The sequence below is a fragment of the Salvia hispanica genome, chromosome 5, assembly GCF_029641045.1.
Source record: "Salvia hispanica isolate PSC_SH4W2 chromosome 5, Shi_PSC_v1, whole genome shotgun sequence".
Taxonomy (NCBI): domain Eukaryota; kingdom Viridiplantae; phylum Streptophyta; class Magnoliopsida; order Lamiales; family Lamiaceae; genus Salvia; species Salvia hispanica.
Window position 1 is genome coordinate 43,058,987 of NC_142696.1, and position 10,996 is coordinate 43,069,982.

General features: G+C 35.5%; 1 protein-coding gene across 2 annotated transcripts; it reads left to right on the plus strand.

Moving 5' to 3' along the window:
- Positions 1 to 3,752: 3,752 nt before the first annotated feature.
- LOC125186271 (uncharacterized) lies at positions 3,753 to 10,996 on the plus strand. 2 transcript variants are annotated; one of them, XM_048082624.2, is made up of 16 exons: positions 3,753 to 3,912; positions 4,458 to 4,597; positions 5,310 to 5,667; positions 5,769 to 5,858; positions 5,946 to 6,030; positions 6,200 to 6,266; positions 7,069 to 7,111; positions 7,389 to 7,560; positions 7,655 to 7,753; positions 7,915 to 7,983; positions 8,630 to 8,768; positions 9,303 to 9,489; positions 9,648 to 9,787; positions 9,880 to 9,916; positions 10,088 to 10,282; positions 10,711 to 10,996. In XM_048082624.2, the coding sequence occupies exons 2-15, from the start codon at positions 4,460 to 4,462 to the stop codon at positions 10,249 to 10,251; spliced, it is 1,788 nt and encodes a 595-aa protein (XP_047938581.2). In that variant the 5' UTR covers positions 3,753 to 3,912; positions 4,458 to 4,459; the 3' UTR covers positions 10,252 to 10,282; positions 10,711 to 10,996. The 2 variants fall into 2 exon arrangements, with proteins under 2 accessions (XP_047938581.2, XP_047938583.2); XM_048082626.2 differs by having other exon boundaries at positions 10,734 to 10,996.

Consider the following 10,996-nt stretch of genomic DNA (forward strand, 5'->3'; position numbering starts at 1 on the left):
TTAGTGTAAATTTAGTAAATTAATAAAGAGATAGAGAGAAAAATTGATTGAAATTTTGTGAGTAGAAAATGAGACTTAGGTCAATAAAGTAAAAAAAACTTACTATAAATAGATAGAAACTGATTTTGGAGGAGAATCCAAAATTTAAAAATATAACTAATTTTTTTTATGTGCTTGTTCATAAATTTCGCCAATCCTCACGGAATTAACGTCAGATTATATAATCTAAAGTATGAGTTGGGACGATAATAGATGTCTGCACGTCTATAGATTAAAGTTCCATAGGATCAAGTTAATTATACACCATCACAATTAACTACTCTTAGAACCTAGTTGATGAACACGATCTCTATATATTCCCTCCTCCCTCCTTAGAAAAAAAAATAAAAAAAGTTTTATTATTTAGATTATTCATCAAAATTAGACTAATTATAAAAATGGAAAGTAATAAACCAATACTATCTATGCACATCATTCGAAATATTGTGGACTCCATAATTCACTAGCACTACTTTCACCACATTTTCTCTCACTCTCTCTCAATTTACCTCTCAATTTACCAATTATGCATTAAAATCAGCATTACTTTCACCACATTTCCCCCTCCCCCCCGTTAATTTACCTATTATGCATTAAAATTAGACTAATTATAAAAATGGAAAGTTATAAACCAATACTAACTATGCACATCATTCGAAATGTTGTGGACCCCATAATTCACTAGCACTACTTTCATCACATTTTCCTTTTCTCTCTCTCTTAATTTACCAACTATGCATTAAAATCAGCACTACTTTCACCACATCCCCCTTCTTTATTAATTTACCAATTATGCATTAAAATCTGTGTCATTTACAATTTTGTCTATTTTTTTAGACGGAGTGAGTATTAGTGAATGCCATATTTGAGAATATAATTTATTTTATTATAAATGTCCGAATACATAATTCAATAGATGTCAAAATGTCCATGATATCCGGTGAGCACAAACCTATCCCACATCGAGTGTTGGAGGAAAGTTGAAAGGTGTATATAATTCATATCCATCCCTAATTACTTTGAGGCCTTTTGGGAATGACCCGAAAATAAATCCGTGCAAGCTTGACCCAAAGTCGACAATATCAAACTACTTTTACAGTGTGATCAAAGGTCGGGCCTGGATGATGATCGAGTGGAGCCTAGGATGACTCAAGTTCGAGTCGGGCCCGTAATGTCTCGATGTGCTAACTGTGTCGGTCTATCAGAGCCTAGGTTGCATGGGTCGGGCCTAGTATGATCAAAGGGCTGGCCCTAGATGACACATGATCGAGTGGGGCCCAGGATGACTCAAGTTCGAGTCGGCCCCGTAATGTCTTGATGCGTCGACTATGTCAGTCTGTTCCCGATGTAGTCTCGGTTTGAGGGGGAGGTTTGTTGTGACCCGATGCGTCGACTGTGTCAGTCTGTTCCCGATTGTGGTCTCAGTTTGAGGGGGAGGTTTGTTGTGACTCAAAAACAAATCTGTGCAGGCTTGACCAAAACGGACACCGATTGTGGTCTCGGTTTGAGGGGGAGGTTTGTTGTGACCCAAAAACAAATCTGTGTAGACTTGACCAAAACGGACAATATCAAACAAACTACTGTTGCAGTCGACAATCCGAACAATATCATCGTGTTCAATGGTAAAACTTTTTTTTAATCATTTAGTTTTAATTCAGGTCTAATTAAATTCTTGGTAGTCTAAGTATCACTCTTTATATGCCCTCACTACTTTGAGAAGAGATATATATCTACACATAATTTACACAAAAAGAAAAACAACAGCCTGAGCTAGCTAGAGCTCTCCAGTTTTCACTCTTATTTATAGCTCAAAGTTATTTTGTCTTTCAAAAGATGGGATAACAATAATGCCATTTCGATCAACAAAAAGGGGTCCAAAATAAACAATTTTAATCCAACTCAATATTTCAAATTCACCTCTTCAACAAGTAGTAGTAGAAGATTGCATCTTTTCAGGCCATCTCTCTACATGAGTGGCTGAAAAAACCAAACTTTTTATGCTTGACAACGAGACGATGCTTAGAGGTATGATTAGCGCGGGAAAGGTGGAGACGGCGCCGGCGGTGGTAAAGCACATGGGTGTTTACAAGATTCAATCTTTTCGAGTGGGGTTTCATGCTTCGACACTCCTGTGTTGTATTGGATTCTGACGGCAGCAGCGGCGGCGCGGTGTGATATTGGCGGGACGGCTCAATCGATTTCTTGATGTAGTTACCATTTCTGAATTTTAATCTTCCTCTACTGCTCTTCAATGGAAATTTTCAAATTTGTGTAATACTATTTCTTTGTATTTTATTATCTAATGCTTGTAGCCTAGTACTATATCCTACTGCATTAGAAATGTTTGTCAATTATCATGACACCAGCTGATGCTATTTATAATTTTTATTTTTCAAAATTATATACCCTTGATTTTAGTTGTTTTCTTAAATTAGAGTACTAAATACAAATACCACGTCAGAATGTTTGAGAGCATCCACAATGGTTGTCGTTCATTTCATTTTAGAGGAATGGAACGCATAAGGAATGCGTTACAGATGTTCCATTCCGAAGGAGTTCCGCCATAAAAAAATTTTTAATACTCAGTAAGTAATAAAAGATGAGTTTACCAACATGATAATTTGTGTTAGTATAAAGAGTATGACAAATTAATTGAACGAGTATATATTACTCCATACTCCACAGTATAATACTACTTGATATATGTAATTGCATCAGAATGATTATTAATCCAAGCTCAAATCACACTAATTTGTGACGCTAGTAAGTATACAAATAAAAACAAATTATATAATCAGGAGTATTTTGCATCCATCTAGCCATTTTCGACTTTGGATTTAGTGGACACATATGACAGAACGATTCCTCTCTATCAGTCGATAGTAGTTTTACTATTATGAAGTACTATTATACTTTGAATATCAGTATAATTGTTGTTTTTATTATCTTATTGATATAATCTCGTGATTCAATTTTATCTTGATTTCATACGGTACCACAATTTATAATTATTATGGAATAAATAATGAATAATCATAGATTGAATCACTAAGAGTCTCCACTGCAGGAGAGCCGCGGCCGGGCCACGGGAGAGCCGCGAGCCGCGGGGCCGCGGCTCTTGGGCGGAGCCGTGGCCCTCCTATTGTATTGGCCACGAGCCGCGGCTCTTCATATTTTTTGATTTTTTTTTTTAAATTCTATAAGTATATACATTTTTTTACCTCTTTCCTACACAAATTCTATAAATATACCCGTTTTTAATTAAAATATAAATAAAATGGAAAAAATAAAATTTTTTGTGGCTTGGCCATGTCCACTATAATGGGAAACATGGACATTGGTGGCCAGACCATGATTTTGTGGCCTGACCACACTTTGTGGCTTGGCCCGGCCATGTATAGTGGACACCCTAATGGGTTCACTAGAACTTAAATAAATGCAAATCCATATATCAACCGTCATCAATCATATTATTCTATGATTTTTTTTTATGATAGTTCAGTTTGATCATAAAGGATACGTACACACGTTAATATCACATCTTAATATTATACTAGTATTTATTAGCAACGAGGATTTGTTTTTGTTAGAGATATTTCTTACTAATACTTTTTCCCTGATGTTTGGCGGAATATGGCTAGAAAAAAAAAAAAACAAAACCCGGCCCATTAACCCGGATCAGGAAAAAAAATACAAAGCCGGCCCAATAAACGACCAAGTCAGACTTCGGGGCTGAACAGCCGACGGCCGCGAGAGAGAAGAAGTCGAGCGAAAATACAAACCCCATTCGGTCGACAAACAGCCGACGGCGGCGAGAGAGAGAGAGAGAGCAGAAAGAATCATAGAGAGAAGAAAGGCGGCGATTCACCCGAGGTTAGCTTTTCTTTTTTGTGCCAATTGTTTATTTGTTGATACACTCATAAGTCATAATCAATCTACGCTTTAGCCAATACATGCAAAACTGCTGACAGTCTATGAAGTGAGAAAAATGCTTCCCAGCTCTGAAACTAAACCATATTAACACAAATTCTAAAGGTTTCAATTTCTTCCTTCTCGGCTTCTAGAATGTTTTGTTTTAGAAGAGGAGGGGCTTATATGGGTACATCATTTGTTTTAAACCAACGATTCTTCTTATAAAGGTTTTGAGGTTTTCATGTTTCTGGAATTACGTTTGCTCTGAGGTTTTGAGAATTTATTAGGAATTTTAGTTGGAATTCAGGGATAAAGTTATTCTTTTTAATATTTATAAGCTCCTGTTATGGAGGAATATAACTCTCTCCGGGAGAAAATAAAGCTGGGTTTTAATACAACACAATGTATCAAGGGAACGTCTTTTTTTTTAGATCCTATAGGTAAACGTTTTTACATACACCTACTTACTTAATTTATTGATTTTGATTTTAATTTTAATTTCATAGAAATGGGGGCTATAGAAGATGGTTCGATTTCGGGTGTCCTACCCAGTCGCAGGGAGGCATTTGTAGTTCATTACCCTGGTTATCCTTCTTCTGTTGATCGTGCAATCGAAACTCTGGGAGGAATGCAACAGATTCTCAAGGTATGACTGATAAATTGCATCTCTGAGCTGACTTTTGATTGAGGGATGTGTTGGTAGTAAAATCATTTGTTGCCTGTGTTACACATTTATTGATTATGCATTTGTCTGAAATTAAATACTAAGAAATTGAGCTGGAATTTATTCACCTCCTTGCTTATTGGTGTATCATTTGCAAATCATGATGTAAGTGTGAGCAGAAACGAAATGTTGTAGTTGGTCATTCAATCCCATTGGTGAAAGTTGATAAATTGTTGTCTTGGGCGTCTAGTGGCATGTTCAAATTTCAATTTCCTTTTTTGATGACATTTTCTAAAGTTTGCTGCTAAATTTGAGCTAAAATGGTAGAATTTTTTAACATACCACCTGTAGGATTGAATATATCCCACTCCCATTGAATTAAAATCAAGTCTTCCAGAGTGGCCATAAATTTTTAGTAACATGTTTCTCAATTATGATGCTAGGTTGATCGGCACAACTCTTGTGCTTCTTATCTAAGTTTCGCGCCTGCCTCTTAAATATTTGTATTTTCATAGTGATTCATCCACTTTTGGTTTTTCATCCAAGTCTTGATAAGTTTTTGGCATGGCTAGGTAGCTGGTTTTTGCAGTTGAATCATTGTTTTCTCTGCCTGTTCAAGTATTTCGATTACATTAACTACGATACAGACTTTATTTTGTTGTTGGCATTCAAATAGTAATCTCTATGTTTCCAGGCTCGTGCTGAGAAGCCAACCAAGTTAGAGCTGTATTTTCGGCCTGAAGATCCATATTCACATCCAGTTTCTGGGGAACATCGGCCCTGCACCAAATTCCTGTTGAAATTTTCAAAAAAGAAACTTAAGGACACGAAAAATGTTACGAACCATTTTGGACGTACCTCAGCAGATCTTCTTCATCGGAATGAAGATATTTTAATTTCCGAGACAACTGACTCTACAGAAAATATTGCCCAGCTCAACTGTGAATCTTTGTTGGATTCATCAGAAGCCAAGTCACAAATAAACAATGGACCTCAAGAGCAGCTTTGTGCTGATGTTGTCGCAAGGGTATCTGAGGAATACCACTTCAATGGTGATCTATTTCATATTCATCATCTTATTTCACATTTGACATGGATAATATGCTCCTTTGGTTATGCTACTCATATTCCATCTTTATTTTATGTTCTGAAGGAATGGTAGATTATCAACATGTTCTTGCTGTTCATGCCAATGCGACCCGAAGAAAGAAAAGAAACTTCGCTGATATGGAACCTGAATCAGGTCAGCTTTATTCTTGATGTTGAGTTTTTTTTCTATAGAATTGGAGTTGCTCTTCCTTGTCTCAATTATCTGCACTCTTTTTAATAGGCGATCCAGTGGATGTTGATCAGGATGATTTAATGATTTTAGTTCCACCACTCTTTTCATTGAAGAGTAAACCACAAAAAATGCTGTAAGATTCTTTTGCTTTGTTAGGACTTTATTTTTCCTGAACTGGATGTTATTCTATCTTTATTCTAAAAATGTCATATCCCGGACCCTATCTTCATATGTTTATAATCTAGCTTCTAATGATGAAAAGTTGGCTTCTTTGATTTTCTATCTAAGTGACTGTACTACAGATTAAAACAGTCTGGTGATCTGAGTTTGGCAAAGAAACAAGACACAGTTGTCCGCAAGCATTCTGAGGTAGATTAATTTTTCAGGATGAAATAAGTTGTTTGAGCTTTTATATTACGCCGGTATCTGTTCTGATGTGGTATACATATGTAGTACTCACAGATAGCATATGGATTAATAATTTTCAGATAACTCTGAATTGAATCAAATAGTTGGTACCACTGAATTAGTTTACTAGTACTTGATAATGGTAAAACAGTTGCATGAAGCATAAGCAGGCTGATCATGGTTTGATCTTAGTTTGGGACATTTATTGGCTGAATTACATGCCTTCTAGTCCTAGGTCTCTAAGTGAAACCATATCAAAACACAGGTTTTATCCTCTTGCCTATCCTTTGCCTAAGGTTGTCTCATGCTCCTAAGATAAACTCACTCTTTTAGGGACCGTTTACTTTTGAGGATAGCCTATATAGACAAAAGAGTAGGAGTACATTGTTTACTAAGATGGATTGGAACTTTGGGATATCCAAGGCCCTTGATAATTTCCATCATTTGAGCTAATCTTGCTTGGTTCATATCCCATTGAAAGGGTAGGAATCGGAGAATCCTTGTAATTAGGATAAAAGTTCATAATCATCTATCTTATCAATTATGAAAAGTAAATGTGTCCATAAATTTTCCAGATGGTGACTGTATAAGATATTAAGATTTCCATGCAATGGTATATGATGCTACTTTTAGCATCTCGATTTAGTCCTTCCTATTATCTTCTTTGCTGTTTTGTATATGCATACCGATTTGATTTTCTGTATCTTCTAAGACGTCTGCTTAGCTATAGAGATTTTGAATATTTTTCGTTCACTTGGTGCAGTTGGAGATAGACCAATGTTTTGCCATTGACTTCAACATCAAAGATATCCTTATATATTCATGTATTTGTGGTCACATACACAATTATCTCATGCTCTATTTTCCAAAGATTAAAAAATGTTCATTGCTTCATTTCACAAAAGAGAATTTTATGCGATATTATGTAAAAAGCGGAGAGAAAAGCTTGGATACTGGTGCCTCTGCAGTGGGAGGTGAACAATATAGACTTAATCTCTTGTCAAAATCACAAACTGAAAGTGAAAGCATTGCGTAATCTGTTTTTTTGCAGTGTTTTCTTTTGTTTGGACTTAACATTCTTACAGATTCCAAAGAAAGTAGATTGGGAAAAATCCATAGCCAGGGATTCAGATCTATGGCAATGGCAGACAATTGTGTGTGAATTGTTTGAAGAACGTCCAGTATGGGTAAAACATGCATTAGCTGAACATTTACTTGACCGAGGTGTGAATGTCAATGAGAAAGTTCTCAAAAGGTGCCTTCTTTAGTAACTGTTTTGTAATGTGAGCTGAGTATAAATACCCTGACTAGACTCAACTTGCTCATCCAGATCTGTTTCTGATTTCTAGACTTCTTTTTCTGACGGCATATTATTTCTCAAATGGGCCATTCATGCGGTTCTGGATAAGAAAAGGATATGATCCCCGCAAGGATCCTGAATCTCGCATGTAAGTTTCTTAATCAAATAAACTTAAAAGTTTCTACAGTTATACATGTGTTTTCTACATCCTCGAGGTGTAAAGGCTTCTCTTTGGCGCTGATAAAGAATTGAAATCGATGTTTAGAACTTCTTTCTCTTGTGTGTGCTAACTTACTGCTACTTGATTAGATACCAGAGGACAGACTTTCGAGTACCACCTCCAATAAGAAACTATTGTGATACCAACCTGATGTCTGGGTAAGGGCCTGTATAATCTTTAAAATTCTTAGTTTTATGTCTTTTATTGTGGTGATTAGAGTATAAGAAGCCATGTTTCATGAGAATTTCATATTTCTCTACTGCAATTTTTTGAAAATTAAAAGTAATGACAAATTTGATATGACTTGTGTCTAATTACTCTGATGCCTACTTTTATTCGAAATAAATTTCCTTCAGTGTCAAGCACAATGTAACTAAGGTAGCTGGAATCAATACTGCAGAAAAAGTACTTAAAAAGGGTTTTGGCATTTTGCAGTGTTAAATTCTCTAATTGGATTATGATAATGACATTGTTGTATGTCTTTCTTATTCTTTTGGAACAGTATATATCATGAGTAAAATTCACAAGCAATCAGCCATTTGCACCATTCAAATCAATATAAAGCTCATGAGAAACCCATACAAACATTTATGTGGTATATCCATTGTCCAACCAATATAAAATTGGAGAAAACTCTCTCATACTTGGTGGGAATCATGTGGTAGTACTGTGTAACCTTGCAACAAACTAAACTCATTAAGCATTTAGATCTTGCTTACTGTATAAGTTAATTGAGACATTGCAACTTGATGATTCTTGGAGAATCAGGTCTAATATGCTTCTCTTGCTGTCTTTCTTGAGCAGATTGAAGTGCAGGTGGAAGGATATTTGCGATTTTCGAGTTTTCCCTCGTAAAGCACAAATTTTGTTGCAATTCTTTGAACTCGATGATGACTATATTCAACAAGAAATCAGAAAACCTGCCAGTCATGAAATCTGCACTGTATGGTTTGCTTACTCTATCAATAATTCTCTTAGGGAACATGATTGCACACTCTTCTTTAGAGAAACCCTCTGATTCCACTGTAATAATACTTTTAACAGAAAGATAAGTAAAAAAATTTGCCGTGGTAAGTACTGAAGTTAAGCATCTATCCTTCCAACTGGACATCATGCCTAAGACATAATTCAAATTCTTGCTGTAAATTCTCAGAACCTTCATCTCCTCCACAGATACCAAATCTACCAAATATGAGAATTACTAATAGGCGCTAAAGGAAAACATCAGCATATGAAAATTTACGCATGTTGTTAATTTTTTATACACAGTCCTTTTTTTTTACTTTTCCATTTCCTTTTTTCTTCACTATTTATAATTATAATATTATACACAATTTTTCTGGAAGGGGTGTGTTACTCTCTCTCTGTCTGTAATTCTATTAGTTTTTAGTTGTCAGTTGTATATCTGCCATATTTTTGTGTGTGAGAAAATATTAGTGTGCTTGAGTACATTTTGAACATATTGTATTTTCTGCAGCCGCAAACAGGTTGGTTCACGTCACAGATTCTTGACATCTTGCGATTACGTGTTGCTCTGAGATTTCTGTCAGTATATCCTGAGACTGGTGCACAATCCTTGTTGAGATCTGTTACTAATCGTTTTGAGAGATTGAAGATACTGCACCTTACTATGATGGATAAGAAGGCGAAAGAAGCTGATAAAGGTTCAAATAAAATCAGAAATTTAATAATTAGCTTCTCATTCTTGTAGTTCTTGTGGAAATATAGTTCAATTTTATATAGGTGACCAAACTAATGCGTTAGATCTCTAACTGCTCATTTAGGTCCTCCTTTAATGTGGTTTTATATCTCCATGTTGCAGAAGTTTTAGAAACTAAAGATAAGGAAACTAATGATGAAGTCGAAGTTGAAGTTGAAGTCGAAGATGAAGATGATGAGGAAGACGAAATGGAAGATGAAAATCTTGGTGAGGATGTGGATATAGATGAGGTGCTCGATATGGTGAGTGAAAAAATCACTTGGCTCAGATCCTCAACGAATAAAATATTCAATTGATCCTTATCTCTCTCTCACACTTCAATTTTCTTTCTCAGGCTGATCCAGATAGGGACTTCTTCCTTCCTGATACATGTATCCTTGATAACATTCTTTACTTATCACCTCTATCTTCCCTGTTGCTTTCATTTTCATATGTTCTCTCTCATGAATTGTTTTCTTGGAAATTATCAGTTATGTTTTATGATAAATCACATAAACTTACTCTTGTCAGACCTGATCTGCGGTATCCTATACTTCATTCAGATATAGAAAACGATAATATCTCAAAGGACTATCTACAAGATCTTTTTGGTAGTTTTCCCTTTGGTTCTGCTGGGGGCAACGAAATGCAGGACGACCCCTATGACGAAGAATACCAAATTTATGATCAAGACAGTGATGGCAACTTATCCAATGACGAGGATTAGTCAAATATTGAACGAGATGGGGCTTTTTATGGTACAACCTACTACCTCTGCTTTGCATGAGTTTATATTCTTCTACTTCACAACATACATCCTTAACTCTACGAATTTTAATACTCCATCAAATAGCATCCTTATCTCTACTTTGCATTAGTTTATATTGTTTGAATTTCAATATCAAATTGCTTATCTTCACTAAACTATGAAACGTACCACCAAATTTTATTTATTGCCGTCTTGTTTGCAAAGTATCTTACTCTTCTGACAGTGAGTTTAACTAGTGTTTGCCAAATCCGAGTTCCATGTTTTTCCAAGTAAACATATTGTCAGACGAAAACAGTTTACTCATTCCAATTTCAAGTATATGACACTCTTTCAAGTTTTTAATGGTGAATGTGTATGCGTATGTCTTCAACTTCTCAAATACTCCTGCGATTAGAATTGCTGAAATGTTAATTCCAGGTCTTGAGTTCTATCTGCTTCAGGCCTTTTTCTCATCCCGGGACGATGGCAGGCTATGGCTCATGGAGACAGAGTGAAACTGCACAATTCTTTAGGTTAGGCTGAAGTTGAGAGGTACTCCTATATTTTTTTTTTTTTGGTAGGAAATGTAGTTTTAGATCAAGTAGGAAAATTTTAGTACTAGTATTTATCTTCAAATGTAAATGAGGTTGTCAATGCTAGTAAATGTCGAGTTGGGTACTAGTTGAACTGTTGAAGTATAATAAAGTTATACTAAAGTATAAAA

Excerpts from the sequence above, each read along its gene's own strand:
- LOC125186271 (XM_048082624.2), top strand. The coding sequence starts at position 4,460 with ATGGGGGCTATAGAAGATGGTTCGATTTCGGGTGTCCTACCCAGTCGC. Across the intron at positions 5,859-5,945 it reads TGATATGGAACCTGAATCAG|GCGATCCAGTGGATGTTGAT; the intron begins GTCAGCTTTATT and ends TCTTTTTAATAG. Across the intron at positions 9,917-10,087 it reads CTTCTTCCTTCCTGATACAT|ATATAGAAAACGATAATATC; the intron begins GTATCCTTGATA and ends TACTTCATTCAG.